This window comes from Pristis pectinata, chromosome 40 (assembly GCF_009764475.1).
Source record: "Pristis pectinata isolate sPriPec2 chromosome 40, sPriPec2.1.pri, whole genome shotgun sequence".
Classification (NCBI taxonomy): Eukaryota; Metazoa; Chordata; class Chondrichthyes; order Rhinopristiformes; family Pristidae; genus Pristis; species Pristis pectinata.
The window spans coordinates 5,857,781-5,878,332 of NC_067443.1; the positions used below are offsets into that span (position 1 = coordinate 5,857,781).

Here is a 20,552-nt window from a genome sequence, read left to right on the forward strand (position 1 = left end):
CGGGCAGTTTGGCCCCGCCCACTCTCCGACCTCGGCGTCGGCTGCGCGATGACGTCGACGGCCGGGCGTCCGTCCGGGCGGGGCGGGGAGGTCGGGGGAGATGTCCGGAGATGGCGGATGGCGCAGAACTGAAGGTTGGCGACTGGCGTTGGTGCGGCTGGGAGGGAGGAGAAGGGCGGGACTCTTGTCTGTGCGAGGGGCCTGCGGGGCCCAGAGCTTGTGGGCAGCGGGCTCGGGTGGAAGGCTGATCGCCGTCCTTTCCCCCGTCCGGGGAAGGCGATAGGCCCATGGCGGCGGGCTGAGGGAGGGACCGGGTCGGAGGAGGAGTTGTGTGCGTGAGGACAGGGAGCCCGGACACGGGGTGTGTGTGAGGAAAGGGGAGGGTAGGAGAGCGATTCCCGTCCTGGACGGGCAGTATGGGACGGGCTGCGGGTGAAGGAGGGACTGGAGGGGGTGTGGTGATGAGGGAACTGTAGGCTGAGGGTAGGGAGGGTGTGAAGGGATGAGTGGTGAGGTGAGGGAGTGGAGGGGGTGTGGTGATGAGGGAACTGTGGGCTGAGGGTAGGGAGGGTGTGAAGGGATGAGTGGTGAGGTGAGGGAGTGGAGGGGGTGTGGTGATGAGGGAACTGTGGGCTGAGGGTAGAGGGTGTGAAGGGATGAGTGGTGAGGTGAGGGAGTGGAGGGGGTGTGGTGATGAGGGAACTGTGGGCTGAGGGTAGAGGGTGTGAAGGGATGAGTGGTGAGGTGAGGGAGTGGAGGGGGTGTGGTGATGAGGGAACTGTGGGCTGAGGGTAGGGAGGGTGTGAAGGGATGAGTGGTGAGGTGAGGGAGTGGAGGGGGTGTGGTGATGAGGGAACTGTGGGCTGAGGGTAGAGGGTGTGAAGGGATGAGTGGTGAGGTGAGGGAGTGGAGGGGGTGTGGTGATGAGGGAACTGTGGGCTGAGGGTAGGGAGGGTGTGAAGGGATAAGTGGTGGGGTGAGGGAGTGGAGGGGGTGTGGTGATGAGGGAACTGTGGGCTGAGGGTAGAGGGTGTGAAGGGATGAGTGGTGAGGTGAGGGAGTGGAGGGGGTGTGGTGATGAGGGAACTGTGGGCTGAGGGTAGAGGGTGTGAAGGGATGAGTGGTGAGGTGAGGGAGTGGAGGGGGTGTGGTGATGAGGGAACTGTGGGCTGAGGGTAGAGGGTGTGAAGGGATGAGTGGTGAGGTGAGGGAGTGGAGGGGGTGTGGTGATGAGGGAACTGTGGGCTGAGGGTAGGGAGGGTGTGAAGGGATAAGTGGTGGGGTGAGGGAGTGGAGGGGGTGTGGTGATGAGGGAACTGTGGGCTGAGGGTAGAGGGTGTGAAGGGATGAGTGGTGAGGTGAGGGAGTGGAGGGGGTGTGGTGATGAGGGAACTGTGGGCTGAGGGTAGAGGGTGTGAAGGGATGAGTGGTGAGGTGAGGGAGTGGAGGGGGTGTGGTGATGAGGGAACTGTGGGCTGAGGGTAGGGAGGGTGAGAAGGGATGAGTGGTGAGGTGAGGGAGTGGAGGGGGTGTGGTGATGAGGGAACTGTGGGCTGAGGGTAGAGGGTGTGAAGGGATGAGTGGTGAGGTGAGGGAGTGGAGGGGGTGTGGTGATGAGGGAACTGTGGGCTGAGGGTAGGGAGGGTGTGAAGGGATAAGTGGTGGGGTGAGGGAGTGGAGGGGGTGTGGTGATGAGGGAACTGTGGGCTGAGGGTAGAGGGTGTGAAGGGATGAGTGGTGAGGTGAGGGAGTGGAGGGGGTGTGGTGATGAGGGAACTGTGGGCTGAGGGTAGAGGGTGTGAAGGGATGTGGTGAGGTGAGGGAGTGGAGGGGGTGTGGTGATGAGGGAACTGGGCTGAGGGTAGGGAGGGTGTGAAGGGATAAGTGGTGGGGTGAGGGAGTGGAGGGGGTGTGGTGATGAGGGAACTGGGCTGAGGGTAGAGGGTGTGAAGGGATGAGTGGTGAGGTGAGGGAGTGGAGGGGGTGTGGTGATGAGGGAACTGTGGGCTGAGGGTAGAGGGTGTGAAGGGATGTGGTGAGGTGAGGGAGTGGAGGGGGTGTGGTGATGAGGGAACTGTGGGCTGAGGGTAGGGAGGGTGTGAAGGGATGAGTGGTGAGGTGAGGGAGTGGAGGGGGTGTGGTGATGAGGGAACTGTGGGCTGAGGGTAGAGGGTGTGAAGGGATGAGTGGTGAGGTGAGGGAGTGGAGGGGGTGTGGTGATGAGGGAACTGTGGGCTGAGGGTAGGGAGGGTGTGAAGGGATAAGTGGTGGGGTGAGGGAGTGGAGGGGGTGTGGTGATGAGGGAACTGTGGGCTGAGGGTAGAGGGTGTGAAGGGATGAGTGCTGGGGTGTGAGGGAGTGGAGGGGGTGTGGTGATGAGGGAACTGGGCTGAGGGTAGACGGTGTGAGGGGATGAGTGGTGAGGTGAGGGAGTGGAGGGGGTGTGGTGATGAGGGAACTGAGGGTAGAGGGTGTGAAGGGATGAGTGGTGGGGTGAGGTGAGGGAGTGGAGGGGGTGTGGTGATGAGGGAACTGTGGACTGAGGGTAGGGAGGGTGTGAAGGGATGAGTGGGGTGATGGAGTGGAGGGAGTGTGGTGATGAGGGAACTGGAGGCTGAGGGTAGAGGGTAGGGAGGAAGACGGTGTGAAGGGATGAGTGGAGGGGGGTGTGGTGATTAGGGAACAGGGCTGAGGGTAAAGGGTAGGGAGGGAGACGGTGTGAAGGGATGAGTGGTGGGGTAGGGAGTGGAGGGAATGTGGTGATGAGGGAACTGGAGGCTGAGGGTAGAGGGTAGGGAGGAAGACGGTGTGAAGGGATGGGGTGAGGGACTGGAGGGGGTGTGGTGATGGAACAGGGCTGAGGGTAGAGGGGAGGGAGGTGGGGTGAGGGAGTGGAGAGGGTGTGGTGATGAGGGAACTCGGAGGGTAGTGAGGGAGATAGTGTGAAGGGATGAGTGGAGGGGGTGTGGTGATGAGGGAACTGGGGGCTGAGGGGAGGGAGAGAGGGTTTGAAGGGATGAGTGGTGGGGTGAGGGAGTGGAGGGGGTGTGGTGAGGGAACTGGGGGCTGAGGGTAGAGGGTAGGGAGGGAGACGGTGTGAAGAGATGAATGGGGTGAGGGTGGAGGGGGTGTGGTGATGAGGGAACTGGGAGCTGAGGGTAGAGAGTAGGGAGGGAGATGGTGTGAAGGGATGAGTGGGGTGAGGGACTGGAGGGGGTGTGGTGATGAGGGAACGGGGCTGAGTGTCGAGGGTAGGGAGGGAGACGTGGTGGGAAGGGATGAGTGGTGGGGTGAGGGACTGGAGGGGGTGTGGTGATGAGGGAACAGCTGATGGTAGAGGGTAGGGAGGGAGACAGTGTGAAGGGATGAGTGGTGTGATGATGGGACAGGGTGATGGAGGGCGGAGGAGGGGGACGGTGCAGGGGAGTGTGATGGGGTGAGGGAGCGGGGTATGTTGGAGTAAGATGTGGTGGTAAGGGGTTCGGGGGGAAAAGGTGTGCAAGGGAAGGGGGTCTGGGAGTGGGTACAAGTGTGAGGGGAGTGGTGCTTGAAGAAGGGGGTATCATAGGAAAGGGTGCATGAGGGGACGGAGTGTGGGGGGAGAGGTGTGCGAGGAGAGGAGGTGTGGGGGGGATGGGACACGAGGGGAGGCGGTGTCAGGGAGCGGGGCACAAGGGGAGGAGGTGCCAGGGTAGGGGTAAGGGGGAGGGGCGTGGGTGGGGGATATGGGGCACGAGAGGAGGGTGTCGGGGAGAGCAGCATGAGGGGGAGGAACCAGGGTCGGGGGGGGAGAGGGGTGTGTGTGAGGGGGGAGAGTGGGGCAGGAGGGGAGGGGTGTCGGGAAGAGGGGCACGATGGAGGGGATGTTGTTGGAGGGGAAGGGGTGTGAGGGCTTGTTGGGGGAGGGGACCCATCAGTGTGTTGTGAGAGGGTGTGGTGGGAATGTAGAGAGTCGTTGGAGGGGGTGTGTGGTAAGGGGTTAGGAGGGACTGGAGCAATAAGTGGTTTATTGCTTATGATTGGAAACTTGCGAGTTGAGAGCTGGTGAGGAAAGGGCTGAGGAATGTGGAGCAGAGGGAGGGAGGGCTGCTCGGGTTGAGCTTCTGGTCATTGGTGACCATCCAACCCAAATTATTGATGATTGTGGACTTTGACGGTATTTTGTTTCATTGCCTCTTGTTGGAGATGGCCAGTGTGGCAAGTATTGTTCGTACCACACCATAATGTTCCTAATGTGCATCAGCCATGCCTGAGCTTGGGGGTCTCAGCGTGCGACCGCGGATGAGGATTTGCAAGGGCGCTGTAAAGTATAACCTTCCTCCTTGCAGCACATGGTGATGAGTTTTAGAGTGTCAGAACTGCAAGTGCTCCTGGGCTTCTCTGGCCGGAACAAGAGTGGCCGGAAGCACGAGCTGCTGACCAAAGTGCTGCATATGCTGAAGACAGGCTGCAGTCCAGCAGTGCAGATGAAAATCAAAGAGCTGTACAGAAGACGTTTCCCCCGCAAGAGCCACTCCGCCATGGAGCTGCCCCTGCTGTCCGTCCAGACCAGTGTGGGTCTGCCGTCGTCCAGTGCAGCGCTGGGTCTGAGCAATCCCCCTCAGCTTCATTACAGTGCCTCTGCTGCCTCGGCCTTGCTGTCGCCACTGCTCTCTCCCCTGGGCATGCTCACTCCCAAACGCGAGATAGACCTGCAGCACCTGTCGCCGCCGGTGCACCCTGACGTCAAAATGAGGAGGCTGCCTTTCTACGATATCTACGACGAGCTGACCAAACCGACCACGTTGGGTAAGGGTGAATCGCCTCTTCCGAGCCCTTGACCTCGCCCGCCTTAGAAAACTTCCCTCCAGCTTCACAGACTGGTCTTCGTCCTATCTGCCCATCAGGTGGGGGCCAGGGTAGCTGCCCACTCTAACAGCACGGGCAGGGGGTGTAGAGAGGGAGTCCCAGTGCAACAGGGTGAGGGGTGTCTTATTGCCACTGTGGGTGGGGTAGGAGGGGCTCTTGGTGCTGCAGATTGGGGGAAGACCCCTTGCCTCAGTGTGGGCAGAAGGAAGGGTCTCAGTGTCGTAGTGTGAGCAAGGGTTCATAGTACCACAGGGTCGGAGTGGAACAGCTGCGGATTGAGTGTTGTGGTGCGAGTGGGATTGGATGTGTTTTGCATGCTGAGGATTGCCCTGCAGTCTAACAGCCGTGCTCTAATGGAGTCATAGAGTAATACAGCATGGAAATGGGCCCTTCGGCCCAACATCCATCCCAACCCAGTTGCTCATCTAAATTAGTCTCATTTGCCCACTTTTGGCCTACATCCTCTGATATGGATACATACTGACCCAAAAGGGTGACGTGACCAGAGATGACCAAATGTTTTGGTTTTCCCTGTTAGGGTGAGGAATTGGAGGGCAGAGTCCCTGTGAAAACAAAACTCAAATGTCAAAAGCTTCTCTGGGGTTTGTGATCACTTAATCTCTGCTTTCCTTACAGCCTCGAATACTGGGCAGCGGTTTGAGGAAGCTGTCGTTACTTTTGCGTTAACTCCGCAGCAGGTTCAGCAGATCTGCTCATCCAGGTGAGACTTGCATCTCTGAATCATTCTGGATCTTAACATCAAGTGTAACTTTTGCCAGACCTTACTCGTGCAGAAGCCTGGCGATTTACCAGAAAATAACCTGGTCACAGTTGGGGAACAATTAACCATTCCCAGACTGGGAGATGGGGGTTGTACAAATACAGTGGGTCATAGAATCATATAGCACGGAAATAGGCCCTTCAGCCCAACAGGTCCATGCCGAACAAGATTCCCATCTGAGCTAGTCCCATTTGCCAGTGTTTGGCCCATATCTCTCTAAACCTTTCCTCTCCATGTATCTGTCCAAGTACCTTTCAAATGTTGTGAATGTAGCTGCCTCGACCACTTCCCCGGCAGCTCATTCCATAAACGGACCACCCTCTGGATGAAAAAGGTTGCTGCTGTGGTTCCTATTAAATGTCTCCCCTCTCACCTAAACCTATGCCCTCTAGGTCTTGATTCCCCAATCCTTGGAAAAAGATTGTGCACATTGACCCCATCTATGCCCCTCGTAATTTTATACAACTCTATAAGATCACTCATTCTCCTACACTCCAATGAAGAAAGTCCCAACCTGCTCAACCTCTCCCCATGACTCAGTCCCTCGAGTCCCAGCAACGTCCTCATAAATTTCCTCTGCACTCTTTCCAGCTTCTCGACTGGTGCACTTTATGGTAGGGGGATGTGCAGCCAGGATAAGGTGGACTGGGAGATGGGCACTGTTCAGCTTGATGGTTGGTGTTGAAGAAATGGGGTTGAAGGTGTGGCTGGGTGTCCTGTATTTAGGTAGGAGGGTGGGAAGAATGTTGGACGAGCTGGAGGGTAGTAGATTTGTTAGGTGGGGGTGGGTGGGTGGGGAACACTGTGTGGATAGTGGGCATTGGAGGGGTGGCATGTTTTGGTGAGGCGCTTGCAGTACGGGGAGTGGGTGAGTGAAGTGGTACGGTGGTGGGCTAAAGGCTTTAGCCGCAGCACGTCTACAAATGGAATCGGCTTGTGGCTCTCGACAGTGAGTGAGGGATGCAGTGGGAGCTCACGGGAAGGGAGGGGCAGAAGCTTGGCACTGTGGGAGGGGCACAGCGTGAGGTGGGTCGGGGATGGCCATGGCGTCACAATCTACTGGATAGCAAATCCTACCTACATCTGTAGTCCGTACTCCAGCACCATACATTGCAGGTACAAACCTGAATGCTGAATTTGGATATTGATGTGAGGCTATTGCGATTGAATAATTAATGCAGACAGCTGGCAGTAAGGATATTTATCCCCTACTGTTGACTCCGACTATGTCAATTAACTCCATGTATAGTTGGAGTGAAACCTGGTCATACCATGAATATACCTGCTGCACTTGTGGACTTTGGTACAATTTAAGTTAACTGCATCTGCTTGTTTAGTGAAGAGATTGATTTTAACATCCTGTCACTTTCCTTTCAGAGACTTGTTACTTGGGGCTAAAGGTGATCACACAGTACAGGTACAGCTAAGGTAAGAGAACGACTGCTCCCAGGGGTTGCTGCCTTGCTGTGAGCACAGCATTACCATTCACAGCAGAGTGGTGGCTTTGTTAGAGAGTCACAGAGTTACACAGCACGGAAACAGGCCCTTCAGCCCAACTAGTCCATGCTGACCAAGATGCCTATCCAAGCTAGTCCCCTTTGCCAGCATTTGGCCCGTAACCTTCTAAACATTTCCTATCCATGTACCTGTCCAACTGTCTTTTAAAATTTGTTATTGTATCTGCCTCTATGACTTCCTCTGGCAGCTCATTCCACATACCTACCACCCTCTGTGTAAGAAAGAAAAAGTTGCCCCTCAATTTCCTATTAAATCTTTCCCCTCTCACTTTAAACCTATGCCCTCTTGTTCTTGATTCCCAAACCCTGGGAAAAAGACTAAGGGTAAATGCACAATCTCTGCCCTTCATGATTTTACACACCTCAATAAGATCACCCCTCAGTCTCCTACGCTCCAAGGAAAAAAGTCCTAGTCTGTCCAACCTCTCCCTGTAACTCAGTCCTTGAGTCCTGGCAACATCTTTTTCTGCACTCTTTCCGGTTTAATAACATCTTTCCTATAGCGGGATGACTAAACTGAACACACTACTCCAAGTGCGGCCTCACCATTGTTTTGCACGACCGCACCAAAGCCTCCCAACTATACTCAGTGCCCTGACTGAAGGTGCTGGAATCTGGAGCAACAAACAATCTGCTGGAGGAACTCAGCGGGTCGAGCAGCAACTTTACCATTTGTGTGTTAGAGTGTCTTGCGTCGAGGGTGGGTAATGCGTTGAGTGTGCTTTGTTCAAGGTTAGGTGATGGGTTGAGGACCAGCTGGCATTGCCAGCATGTTGTCGTATGTTGCTGCATTACTTATCCATTGAATATCTTTCTCCAAAGGTTTTGCTTGTGTGAGACCAGCTGCCCTCAGGAAGATTATTTCCCTCCCAACTTATTTGTGAAAGTCAATGGGAAGCTCTGTCCTTTACCGGTAAGTGTTCCAGAAAGTGGTTCTTAGACCACACTTACTGTATCCAGTTCTGGTCGCCTCATTACAGGAAGGATGTGGAAGCATTGGAAAGGGTGCAGAGGAGATTTACCAGGATGCTGCCTGGTTTAGAGATTATGCATTATGAGGAGAGACTAAGGGAGCTAGGGCTTTACTCTTTGGAGACAAGGAGGATGAGAGGAGACATGATAGAGGTGTACAAAATATTAAGAGGAATAGATAGAATAGACAGCCAGCACCTCTTTCCCAGGGCACCAATGCTCAATACAAAGAGGGCATGGCTTTAAAGTAATGGGTGGGAAGTTCAAGGGAGATATCAGAGGAAGATTTTTTACCCGGAGAGTGGTTGGGGCATGGAATGTGCTGCCTGGGGTGGTGGTGGAGGCAGGTACATTGGTCAAGTTCAAGAGATTGCTAGATAAGCATATGGAGAAATTTAAAATAGAGGGATAAGTGGGAGGAAGGGGTTAGATAGTCTTAGGCGAGGTTTAAAGGTCGGCACAACATTGTGGGCCGAAGGGCCTGTATTGTGCTGTACTGTTCTATGAATCTATTTAAAGTGCAAGCTTGGACCCTGATGCTCCCTCTCCTAATTATCAGTTCAAGGTTACTGCATTGAGAACACTTATCGATTTAAATTGGACTTGTACATAGTTCCTTGTGCTGAATTATTCAACCATCTTGGAACAATAAATTGTCTTGGTAAACTAAATTGGTTTATTATCAGCACATGTACCGAGTACAGCGATAAAATTTGGTTTGCATACCATCCATACAGATCACTTCATTACAACTGTGCATTGAGGTAGTATAAGGGGAAACAATAAGAGAATGCAGAAGAAAGTGTTACAGTTACAGAGGAAGTTCAGGCAGACGATAAGGTGCAAGACGATGGCAAGGTGGATTGTGAGGGCAAGAGTCCACCTTATCGTACTAGGGCACTGTTCAATAGTGATAACAGTGGGACAGAAGCTGTCCTTGAGCCTGGTGGTACGTGCTTTCACACTTTTGTACCTTCTGCCCAATGGGAGGGGGAGAAGAGGGAATGTATGGGGTGGGTAAGGTCTTTGATTATGCTGGCTGCTTTACTGACTCAGCGAGAAGTGTAGACAGTTATAGAGAGGAGGCTGGTTTCCATGATGTACTGAGCTGTGCCCACTACTCTGCAGTTTCTTGTGGTGATGGGCAGAGCAATTGCCATTCCAAGCCATGATGCATCCGGATAGGATGCTTTCTATGGTGCATCGATAAAAATTGGTGAGGATCAAAGGGGACATGCTAAACTTTTTTAGCCTCCTGAGGAAGTAGAGGCACTGGTGAGCTTTCTTGCCTGTGGCGTCTACATGTTTGGACAGGACAGGCTGTTGGTGATGTTCACTCCTAGGAAATTAAAATTTTCAACCCTCTCGACCTCAGCACTGTTGATGTAAACAGGGGCTTGAAGTCAATGATCAGCTCTTTTGTCTTTTAAATAAATGCAGCATTTTCCTGTCATTATGCCTGAGTTTAAGTCTTAATTTCTTTCAGCGTATTCAATTTAGCCTGTTTAGAATCATTTGGGGAATTCAGTTCAAATGACAATGCTCATCAGAATTAAAAGACTCCATGGTGTATCGTCAATTCACAAGAGGGAATCTGCTTCCAAGTGTCTTGTGGGAGGAACTAAAATTAGGCTCATGGATTTCACTTGGTTGCATATATGTCATGGATTGCTCAACTTTGATATCCTCTGTACTAGAACCAGCATAACGTGATTTACTGTGAGCAGCAGCCTGGAGAAAATTTCTGGCCTAATTTGCACTTGCAGCCCAACGGCATGAACATTGAATTCCCCCACTTTAAGTAATCCCCACCCCCTTTCCCCACATCCCCCCCCCCCCCCCCCCCCCCCCACCACCATGCTTCTCTTCTTCCCTTTCCTCGCCTCTCTTTCTACTTTTCTTTCCTATCCCCCGGTGGCTCTCCCCTCCTCTCCCTGCACCTGCCTATCACTATCTCTTACCTGCATCTACCTATCACCACCCTGTGCCCACCCCACCTCCCCTCTTTTGTCCACCTATCACTGCTCTGCTTTTCCCTCCTTTTCCTATCTTCAGTCCTGAAGAAGGGTCCTGACCCAAAACATTGACCACCTGCTTTTCTCCACAGATGCTGCCTGTCCTGCTGAGTTCCTCCAGCATCATTGTGTTTTTCATCTAGATTCCAGCATCTGCAGTCCTTTGATTCTCTGGAAAAAATTTTTGTCTGTTTCCCGAGCTAGTTCTTTGAACTTGCTGCGTGAGTGAGAGTGGGGTCCAATATGTTTTCATTAGGGTAATGGCTGGCCCTTAAAAGGGGGAACCAGCTCCTTGGACTGTGTGTGGTGCTTTTTAATCTTTTTAATTACTCTTCAATCTCTCTTCCCCCATCAGGGCTACCTCCCTCCAACTAAAAATGGGGTGGAGCCAAAGCGACCCAGTCGGCCAATCAACATTACCTCACTGGTTAAGCTCACGGCGACTGTCCCCAATGTGATCATGATGAACTGGTCCTCTGAGTATGGCAGGGTGAGTAGCGGCTTGAATGGGCGGCTGTCCTTGCCCTGTGTCGGCCTTGGGTTCAGGGAAGACTTGGTGGCTCCTCTTTGATATCCTTCTCTCCCGTTTGTTTCGCTGAGCAGAATTACTCTGTGTCGGTGTATCTGGTCAAGCAGCTGACGTCGGCCACACTCCTGCAAAGGCTGAGAGCCAAGGGGATCCGGAACCCGGACCACTCGCGGGCCCTGAGTAAGTGGATGTGCATGGGTGCCTCGCAACTCCAGCAACCTGGGTTCGATCCTGACCTCCAGTTGACTCTCCGTGTGGAGTTTGCACGTGCTCCCTGTGAGTGCCCGGGTTTCCCCCGGGTGCTCTGGTTTCCTCCCATGTCCCAAACATGCGTTGATAGGTTCATTGCCAACTGTAGGTTAGTGCAAAACAATCAGGGGGGCCTTAATGGACGTGAAGGGGAATAAGTTGATGGGAGGTGCGGGGGGGGGTGGAATGGGACTGATAGGATTACTCCCCTGAGAACTGTCACGTGTATAAAATCATGAGGGGTTTAGATAGGGTGAATACACTCTTTTTCCCAGGGTTGGGGAATCAGGAACTAGAGGGCACAGGTTTAAGGTGCGAGGGGAGAGATTTAATAGGAACCTGAGGGGCAACTTTTTCATCCAGAGGGTGGTCCGTATGTGGAACGAGCTGGAAGTGGTTGAGGCGGGTGGGTACGTTAACAAAATTTAAAAGGTACTTGGACAGCTACGTGGTTAGGAAATGTTCAGAGGGATATGGGAAAGTGGGAATAGCTTAGATGGGCACCTTGGTCAGCATGGACTGGTTGGGTGAAAAGGCCTTTTTCCCTGCTGTACGACTGTATGACCCTGAATGGCTTCCTATGTCAATATATAAGCAACAGGGGACGCATTTGGTAACAGCAAACAAATCATTCAGAATGTACACCCGACACCCAGCCTTTAGATTCGGGTTGCATGGTAAGTTGTGCTGTGGCTGTGAGGTTACTGGACTAGTAGTGATGCACTCCCATCAAGGCAGCTGAGGAATTTAAGTTCAGTTAAACCTGGAATAAAGAAAACAGCTTTCTGCAGGAACCAATAAAACCTCATTTGGTTCACTAACTTCCTTCAGGGAAGGAAATCAGTTTACCTGGCCTGGGAGTGTATACGACTCCAGACTCTCAACAATCTGGTTGGGTCTTATCAGCCTCCTGAAGTTGTCCACCTTACAGCAAGACCACTGCCACCAATGTACCTGCTCTAAAATGCGATTTCATTTTTAAACAAGCCTTTTCATCTTCTGTAGTGTTTTTGCCACTGCTGGACTCCCTCTCCAACTCCAGCTCCTGTGGGACACGCCAGTGGAGATCTCCAGCCTGTTCTGTTCCTCGTGGAACTTCACAAACTGGAGACACTGCTGGAATCTGGAAGAAGCCCTGAAGCAGGTCCTCGATCTGAAGCGTCAACTGCCCCCTTGACTCCACGATGTTGCTTGACCCACTGAGTTTCTCCAGCAGTTTGAATTTTGATTTCTCAAACTAAGGGATTCTCAGGTTGGAGTTGAGATACGTTGTTGGTGAGGGATTCTCAGGTTGGAGGTGAGGGATGTCGGTAGCAGCACCATGGGTTAGCCAGAGTGCCCTCGGGTTAGTGAGGAGGCAAAATGGCCCCAATCCCTTTTCGAATAGCCCACTGTCAGCATGTACTGCCGTGGTTGCATGAGGACAGTGAGATAACACAGCCCTGACACCCATTCCCCTCACCCTAAAGGCAGTAGCCAGCTGTTAGCGTTTCTTGCTGGGTTACTTGTGTGGTCCATACCGGGACTGATTTTTTTTTTCTTCTTCTGCCTCTATTCCAGTCAAAGAGAAGCTGACTGCAGATCCCGACAGCGAGATCGCCACCACGAGTTTACGCGTGTCACTTATCTGCCCTGTACGTAATCTTGCAACAGCTCGTTCACTCGAGAGCAACCGCTTGCTGTCCAGATAGGGTTTGGCTTTGCAAGTTCTCCTCTCTCTCTCTCGAAGGCTACCCATTGAAATTATTTGGCCTGTAGTTGGGAAGTTGCAGAGAGCTGCATGTGTGCCCTGCCGCCTCCAGTAGCGCAGGAATGGGGCCTGAACACTGGCGGGAGACGTAAGTGGGCCTGGGATGTCTACACCAGGAAAGAGAGGTTGGGTAGAAGTGGATTTGTTGAGGCATTTAAGGGAACTGGACGAAGTGTGCCTCTGAATGGCGGCAATAATAACGAGTCTGTGGTAAACCAAAAGTCAAGTTTGTTGTCAAATGCGCAGTACACATATGCACGGGTGCAATGAAAACCTTACTAGCAGCAACATCACAGGCATTAGAGACACGACATTCACAAGAAAAACATAAATTATATAAGAAAGATTATACCCAATTAGAACATAAAAAAAGTCCATTGTAGTGCAAAGTGGTCATAATGTTGCTATACTGAGGTAGTGATTAGGGTTGTGCCAGTCGGTTCAAGAACCAAATGGTTGAAGGGAAGTAGCTGTTCCTGAACCTGGTGGTGTGGGGACTTCAGGCTTCTGTACCTCCTGCCTGATGGGAGCTGCGAGAAGATGGCGCGGCCCAGGTGGTGGGGATCTCTGATGATGGATGTTGCCTTCTTGGGGCAGTACCTCCTGTAGATACTCCCACATTTTATTCTGGTTTTCCACCTGATCTGGCTGATCCTCTGCCTTTTACTCCCCTTCTGACCAAGTTCTAGAGTTTGTCTACGGAGGAACCAGACGCAGAGTGGGACAAGTTGTCAGTGATCTTTCTGTCCCTAGTTTAAAATAATCTGTAGAAACTATATACTTTTAATCATCTGCCCTAATATCTTCTTGTGTAACTTGAATTTTTGATAGTTCTGGGGATAAAGGTGCTATGTAAATAGCTGTTTGTAGCCTTGATTGGTGGGATAACAGTGGTGTAGGCTCACAGCTCCAGTGACCAACCCCCCCCCCCCCCCCCCCCCCCCCAGTGCTGCCTTCCACGGGGTGCTCTGTTTTCCTCCCACATTCCAGAGACACGCTGGTTGGTAGGTTAATTGCCCCTAGTGTAGGTGGGTGGTAGGGGTCTTGGGGGCAGTTGATAACCTTGCTAGGTTGTGATCTAGGGGGTGGGACATCCCACTGATTTCCCTTCACTCGCGCTGGCCCAAGTATTTTCTTGCCGGGGATCTTTAGTGACTGAAACCACATGTTTTGTAAGGCTGATCTTAGTCAATAGTGCTGGAATATTCCACCTCAAGTGGAAGCAGTTCTGCATGTGAAAGTGTTGGTTGGGCACGTCACTCCTCAGAGAGCTTTGTAGGGCCTTGCTGTTGAACTTGGTTTGGCTTCAGTTTGCCCAGTCTGAAATCCCACTCCTCGTGCTGAGTTGTTGGGCTCCAGAGTACTGACACGTACCGGGAACAGACTGAGTAGGGGACTTGGAGCCAGTGCCACTTTGCACGCTGCTGCCTCTTGCTTTTTCTGCTTGCCCAGTGAGAGGACGCAGTATTTCCACTTTGATAACACTTGGACTTCTTGTTTGTTCCTGCAGTTGGGAAAGACGAGGCTTCACGTGCCGTGCCGTGCGCTGACCTGCACACACCTGCAGTGTTTCGACGCTGCGCTCTACCTGCAGATGAATGAGAAAAAGGCCACCTGGGTTTGCCCCGTCTGTGACAAGAAAGCACCTTATGAGAGCCTGATCATTGATGGGTACACGGTCAAAGTCGAGTTTATTGTCATCTGCACAAGCCCGTGTGTGCACAGGGGCAGTGGAAAACAGCAGCATCACAGGCGCATAACATTAGATAAGCAGCATTTACAAGAAAAACATAAATTAAACATAACTTATACACAATTTTTACAAGAAAGAACACAATTAGAAGAAAAAAAAGTCCATTTTAGTGCATAGTGGTCATAATGTTGCTAAAGTGTAGTGATTAGGGTTGTGCTGGTTGGTTCAAGAACCAAATGGTTGCAGGGAAGTACCTGTTCCTGAACCTGGTGGTGTGGGACTTCAGTCTTCTGTACCTCCTGCCCAATGGGAGCTGCGAGAAGACGGCATGGCCCAGAAGGTGGGCATCTTTGGATGTTGCCTCCTTGAGGCAGCGCCTCCCGTAGATACCACCGATGGTGGGGAGGGATGTGCCTGTGATGTATTGGGCTGAGTCCACTACTCTCTGCAGCTTCTTGCGTTCCTGCACATTCGAACTGCTGTACCTGCCTGCATGCCCATCTCTGCTTGCCTGTCTGTTTCTGTGAAAGAGCAAGACTGTTACAAGGAGGCTGTGCTTGGTGTGCATCCTGTGCTCTCTCCTTCCCGCACCTCCCCACCTTCCTTCCCTATCATCCCACTGTTTCAGCATCCTCTCTCTCCCCCTCTCTCTAGGCTCTTCATGGAAATCCTCAACTTGTGCACACATTGTGATGAGATCCTGTTCAAGGAGGACGGCTCCTGGAGCCCAATGCAGCCAAAGAGAGTGAAGCAGGAGCCCCTGTGGACATCATATAGCAGCACTGAGGGTAAGGTTTCGCAAAGGAAATCAGGCAGCAGTTGGGGTTATGGGGGAAAGCAGATTCCTCTAATAATGAGACACACTGTACCTGTTATTTGTAAGGGATAGGGGCAAGAAATTCCTGGGGAGAACAAAAAATACGGATACCACTAAGGCAGCAGTGAGATACAGCGGTCCACTGATGTAATAACGTGCTGGAACATACAAGCATTCTGGACCCCGGCTCCAGCTTCAAGTGTAGCCACATTCCTGATTGTCAGTGTTCCGGGCCCAGATCCCACTTCCGGCTTCACACTCTGGCTCCAAACCTTCCGGTATTCCTGGCTCCCGGTGTTCTCAACCTCTGGTCCGGCTGCACTCTGACTACAGGTCCTTCCCAGGTTACGAACTTGTGTACAGCCCGCATATCCGAGTGAGCATGTGGGAGACTGGTGGGATGAATTTGCAGGGCTGCAGGCATCTTCTGCCAGGTGGGAACTCTGTTCGCGGCCGCAGCTGTCCAGGCTACAGACCGTTCATGGGAGCAGAACCTGGGGAGGACTTGTGTTGGTTTATTATTGTCACTTGTACCAAGGTACAGTGAAAAACTTGTCTTGCATACTGATCATACAGGTCAATTGATTACACAGTGCAGTTATATTGAGTTAGTACAGAGTGCATTGATGTAGTACAGGTAAAAACAGTACAGAGTAAAGTGTCACAGCTACAGAGAAAGTGCAGTGCAATAAGGTGCAAGGTCACAACAAGGTAGATCGTGACGTCAGAGTCCATCTCATCATATAAGGGAACCTTTCAATAGTCTTATCACAGTGGGGTGGAAGCTGTCCTTAAGTCTGGTGGTATGTGCCCTCAGGCTCCTGTATGTTCTACCTGATGGAAGAGGAGAGAAGAGAGAATATCCCGGGTGGGTGGGGTCTTTGATTATACTGGCTGCTTCACCAAGGCATCAAGAGGTAAAGAGGTCCAAGGACGGGAGGCTGGTGTCCATGATGCGCTGGGCTGTGTCCACAACTGTGTTGATAGTTCAATACTTGCCAGCTTAAGACGTCAAATGCAATCCATGTCACATCAGACAGCATTCACCAGATACCATGGGAGAAGGCTGTGTGAGGTACCCTGGCTGTTTACCAACACTTGAGGTCAGGTGTGTAACACCACGAGTGTGTGGATCTGCAGGTAGTAAGTTGGCGGATAACGAGGACTTGTTGTATTCTGTTGCAGCAAACACCGTATCAAAGGAGCCCTTCTCCCGAGGAAAATACTGCTCCCAGCGCAGTTCCAACGCTGAGGTGATTGACCTGACGTTAGACAGCTCATCAGACGAAGAGGAGCCTCCAGTGAAGAGACACTGCCACGTAGTGACCCCCACGCACCTCACCTCAGTCAACAAGCAGTGAGTTTCTGCTCTCAGTCCCTTTGCTTTATGGTGTCTTGAGTGTAACAAACGCAGTTCTTGGGGACACGAGATTGTAGATGCTGGTACCTTGGGTGGCATCTTCGAATCGTTTTTGGGGTATATGTTTTTGGGCAGGAGTACAGTTGCCCCCTTCGTGTTCGATGCTTCCATCGCTGAAGCACCTGAGTCGTTCTTAGAAATGGGTACACGGACATGCAGATTTGCACACACTCACACAAGCACACATGCATACTTAACAGTTCGCAACGTGCATGCGGGTCATGTTTTGCAACTGGGCTTTTTCATGTATGTTTTCACATGCACACTTACAGGCATATGCACATTCTCCCCACTTCCTCCCTCTTTCCCCATCCACCTCACACCCACCCCCCTCAGGAAAGGCCCCTGGGCACCAGCCATGGCCTCCTGCTGTTAGTTCACCACAGGGTTGTACGTAGGTGGACGAATGTGTAATTCATTTTAAATGTAAATCCCCACAGGTTCCTGAACCTTCACCAGCTGCCTCCAGCACTCCAGACTCCTGTCTCGACCACGGTGTCTACAGACTACCTGCCTTCGCTCTCCATCCCGGAATACCACCTCTCCTACCACATGCCGCCACTGCCTTCAGACTTTCAAGGTAATGTTTATCCTTCACAACTCTCCTTTTCCACCCTGCAGGCTTGGAGTGAGCTATGCACCCCCGCACTACACACCTCTCCCGCCCCGCTCCCCCCCCCGGGTCAATTGCCCCACCCCTGGCCTGCTCTTGTCCTGCCCCTGGGGCTTCTCGCTTCCAATGTCCTGGAACATTTCACTCTGGGACCTCTTTATCAGAGTCGAACGGCACAGAAACAGGCCCTTTGGCCCACCATGTCTGTGCTGACCATCTATACTAACCCCATTCACCAACACTCAACCCATTAGCCTACTACTTCTTGACAATTCAAGTGCTTGTCTAGACGCTTAGATGTCGTGAGAGTACCTGCCTCCACCACTTTGTCAGGCAGTGCGTTCCCGATGCAACTACCGTCTGGATGGAAAATCTTTTCCTCCGATCCCCTCTAAACTTGCTCCTCACCTTAGAACTATTTCCTCTGGTCTTAGAGCTCTGTGGCACTTGTTATTCCGATTCTAGCCTGCAGTCTCCAGGGACCTCTGACTTTCAGTACCCTCTCGCCCACCCCACCCCCCCCACCCCCCCCCAGGGCCACTCTCCTTTTTTGTTTTTAAAAGAAAGGTTTATTAACATATTTATAATATTTATGTCAGTCTCGATTCAGTGTTTACAAAATGTACACCTAATTAAAACATTGCGATCCTTGTCCTGGGTACACTCCATTCACCCTGGCACCCACAATCCTGGAAGGCCTCCAGAGAGCTGGTGGACATGCCGTGCTCCCTCTCTAGGGATACTGACGTATCCTTGGAAGAGGGGTAGGCAGTCGGCTCAGGCAGAACCCGTTGCCTGGACCTTGGCCAGGCCCAGAAGCAGACCGACGAGGAGGTGTCACTGACCCACCCCTCTGGGTACGATCAGGAGAGTGGGGCTGAGGCACAGCCAGAACTGGAGGATCTGATCAGATATCTTTATTAGTCACACGTACATCGAAACACACAGTGAAATGCATCTTTCACGTAGTGTGTTCTGGGGGGCAGCCCGCAAGTGTCGCCACGCTTCTGGCGCCAACATAGCATGCCCACAACTTCCTAACCTGTACGTCTTTGGAATGTGGGAGGAAACCAGAACACCCGGAGGAAACCCACGCAGACACGGGGAGAACGTACAAACTCCTTGTAGACAGCGGCGGGAATTGAACCCTGGTCACTGGCGCTGTAATAGCGTTACGCTAACCACTGCACTACCGTGCCCTTTTCAAATACTCAAACGGCGCCTGCAGCCTCTCTCACTCTGTCTATACAGGAAACGTTGAGTCCTCCAATCTGCAGAAACGGCAGGTGACCTGGGAGTCCGTGAACCAACTTAAAAACCTGTTACACAGCAGCGTTCTGTGCAACACTGCACCCCAGTACCCCGTGTAAAGGGAGAGGACTCCTGTGTAGAGAGACCTCGACTGGGGAGCCCACCCACCCCCCCCCCCCCCCCACCCCAATTCCGGACGACACAACAGACCAAGAAATGGACAGTGTGCAGGAGCAGCCCACAAAGGAAACTCATCTGGGTGGCGTGGAACAGCACAGAGGGAATTTCCTGGAGACGGCTCGGGTGTTAGCCCAGTTGGGATTGCCTCCCCTGCCTCCCCGCCCTCCCCACCCCATACTCATGAGCCCTCTTGACACTCGAATGAGATAGCCAGAGGCTTCAGCTACGAGCCCCAGTGCGGGCAGCTCGCTCCTCCACTGTCCGGTCCGTCCCCTCATCTGACCGTAATGGCAGCCAGACCATCTCCCTCCACCGGCAGGGGAGCTCTCTGACAGACCAGAGGTGACCATGTCCCAGAGTCTAAAAGGGTCCCAGTAAGAAACTCATAGTTGTGTGGCCAATGATTGTCACTGGGAGCCACGTCCAGCCTCCTCTGGCCTCCCGGGGTCCTGCGAGCTCCTGCCCTGATTCTGGATGATTTCATCCTGGGCTCTGTTGCTCTGTGGCTGCCTGTCCCTCCCTGAGGCTTCTACCTGCAAACTGGGTGTCGTCTCCACGACTGTTTCCAACTTGCCCGATCACGTATGCCTCCCACGCCTGCAATGTGGGGCAACGCTGTAGAGTGTGACTGATTCTGTCTTTTTGTCTCTCAGGTTTGGATTTATTTTCCTTCCTCCAAGCAGACGGCCAGGTGCGTAAATGTGCAGCGCTGCATTTTAACCTGTGCATTTCTTGCACATTTAATGCTGTCAGGATTTAACCAGGCGAGGGGCAGACTTGGGTCTGATTTAACCGATAGTTACAAAATAGTAAATTGTCATTGGTTTTATTACTGTCATGTGAAAACTTTGCGTGCTATCCAGGCAGATCATTCCATGCATAAGTTCACTGAGGTAGTAAAAAGAAAACAGAATGCAGAATATAGTGTTACAGTTGCAGAGAAAGTGCAGTGCAGGCAAGTAAAGTGTAAGGGCGACGATGGGGGAGATCAAGAGTTCACCTTTAAGGTCCGTTCAAGGGTCTGATAACAGCGGGATAGAAGCTGTCCTTGAGCCTGGTGGTGTGTGTGCTCTCAAGCTTTTGTATATTCTGCCTGATGGGAGGCGGGGGAGAAGAGAGAATGACCAGGGTGGGAGGGGTCCTTGGCTACTTTCCCGAGGCAGTGGGAAGTGTAGACAGAGTCAATGAAGGGGAGGCTGGTTGATTTGTACAAACCGCTCGTGTCAATGGGGACAGAAGAGGGAGGGCCACTCTTTCCCGAGGCAATGTGCAGTTAATATGCAAATCCTTTAACCTTTTGGCAAGCTTTAATTCCCCAGTGTCTTGAACCGGTTCTCCACCTGTTGGCAGTGTATTGTTTGCTTTGCGGTTCCAAGTGGGTGGGGATTTGCCATTGTGTCAGGCAGGCTGCAGGGACAAGAAGTTTTGCTTTGCTTTGGCACCAAATGTCTTTTTGCTGCAGTCACTAGACAGGCTAGCACCAGTTCCTTCAGTGAAGCTCCTCTGCACTGTCCCATTACACTCCCAGCTCGGGGGACGGCTTAGGTTAGACACACAGTAAAGCTGCCTTGATTTCTGTTCCATCACACACTGATAATATTTTAATTTGAAAAGATAAGATATCTTTATTAGTTGCATGTACATCGAAACACAGTGAAATGCATCTTCTGCGTAGTGTTCTGGGGGCAGCCCGCAAGTGTTGCCACGCTTCCGGCGCCAACATAGCATGCCCACAACTTCCTAACCCGTACGTCTTTGGAATGTGGGAGGAAACCCACACAGACACGGGGAGAACGTACAAACTCCTTATAGACAGCGGTGGGAATTGAACCTGGGTCGCTGGCACTGTAATAGCGTTATGCTAACCACTGCACTACCGTGCCTGCCAAAAAGATGTCAGAAGTGCAGTAAATGTTG

At 52.2% G+C, this 20,552-nt stretch overlaps 1 protein-coding gene across 1 annotated transcript in view; it reads left to right on the forward strand.

The window, feature by feature from the left end:
- LOC127587349 (E3 SUMO-protein ligase PIAS3-like) overlaps window positions 1–20,552 on the forward strand; it is a 23,318-nt gene continuing 2,766 nt past the window's right edge. The window contains exons 1-13 of the mRNA XM_052045613.1: window positions 1–134; window positions 4,329–4,788; window positions 5,485–5,569; window positions 7,007–7,057; window positions 7,969–8,059; window positions 10,489–10,623; window positions 10,737–10,842; window positions 12,472–12,545; window positions 14,172–14,332; window positions 15,009–15,142; window positions 16,357–16,528; window positions 17,032–17,171; window positions 19,289–19,326. Of these exons, the coding sequence (XP_051901573.1) occupies window positions 111–134; window positions 4,329–4,788; window positions 5,485–5,569; window positions 7,007–7,057; window positions 7,969–8,059; window positions 10,489–10,623; window positions 10,737–10,842; window positions 12,472–12,545; window positions 14,172–14,332; window positions 15,009–15,142; window positions 16,357–16,528; window positions 17,032–17,171; window positions 19,289–19,326 (1,671 nt within the window). The 5' untranslated portion in view covers window positions 1–110. The remainder of the gene's footprint in view (window positions 135–4,328; window positions 4,789–5,484; window positions 5,570–7,006; window positions 7,058–7,968; window positions 8,060–10,488; window positions 10,624–10,736; window positions 10,843–12,471; window positions 12,546–14,171; window positions 14,333–15,008; window positions 15,143–16,356; window positions 16,529–17,031; window positions 17,172–19,288; window positions 19,327–20,552) is intronic.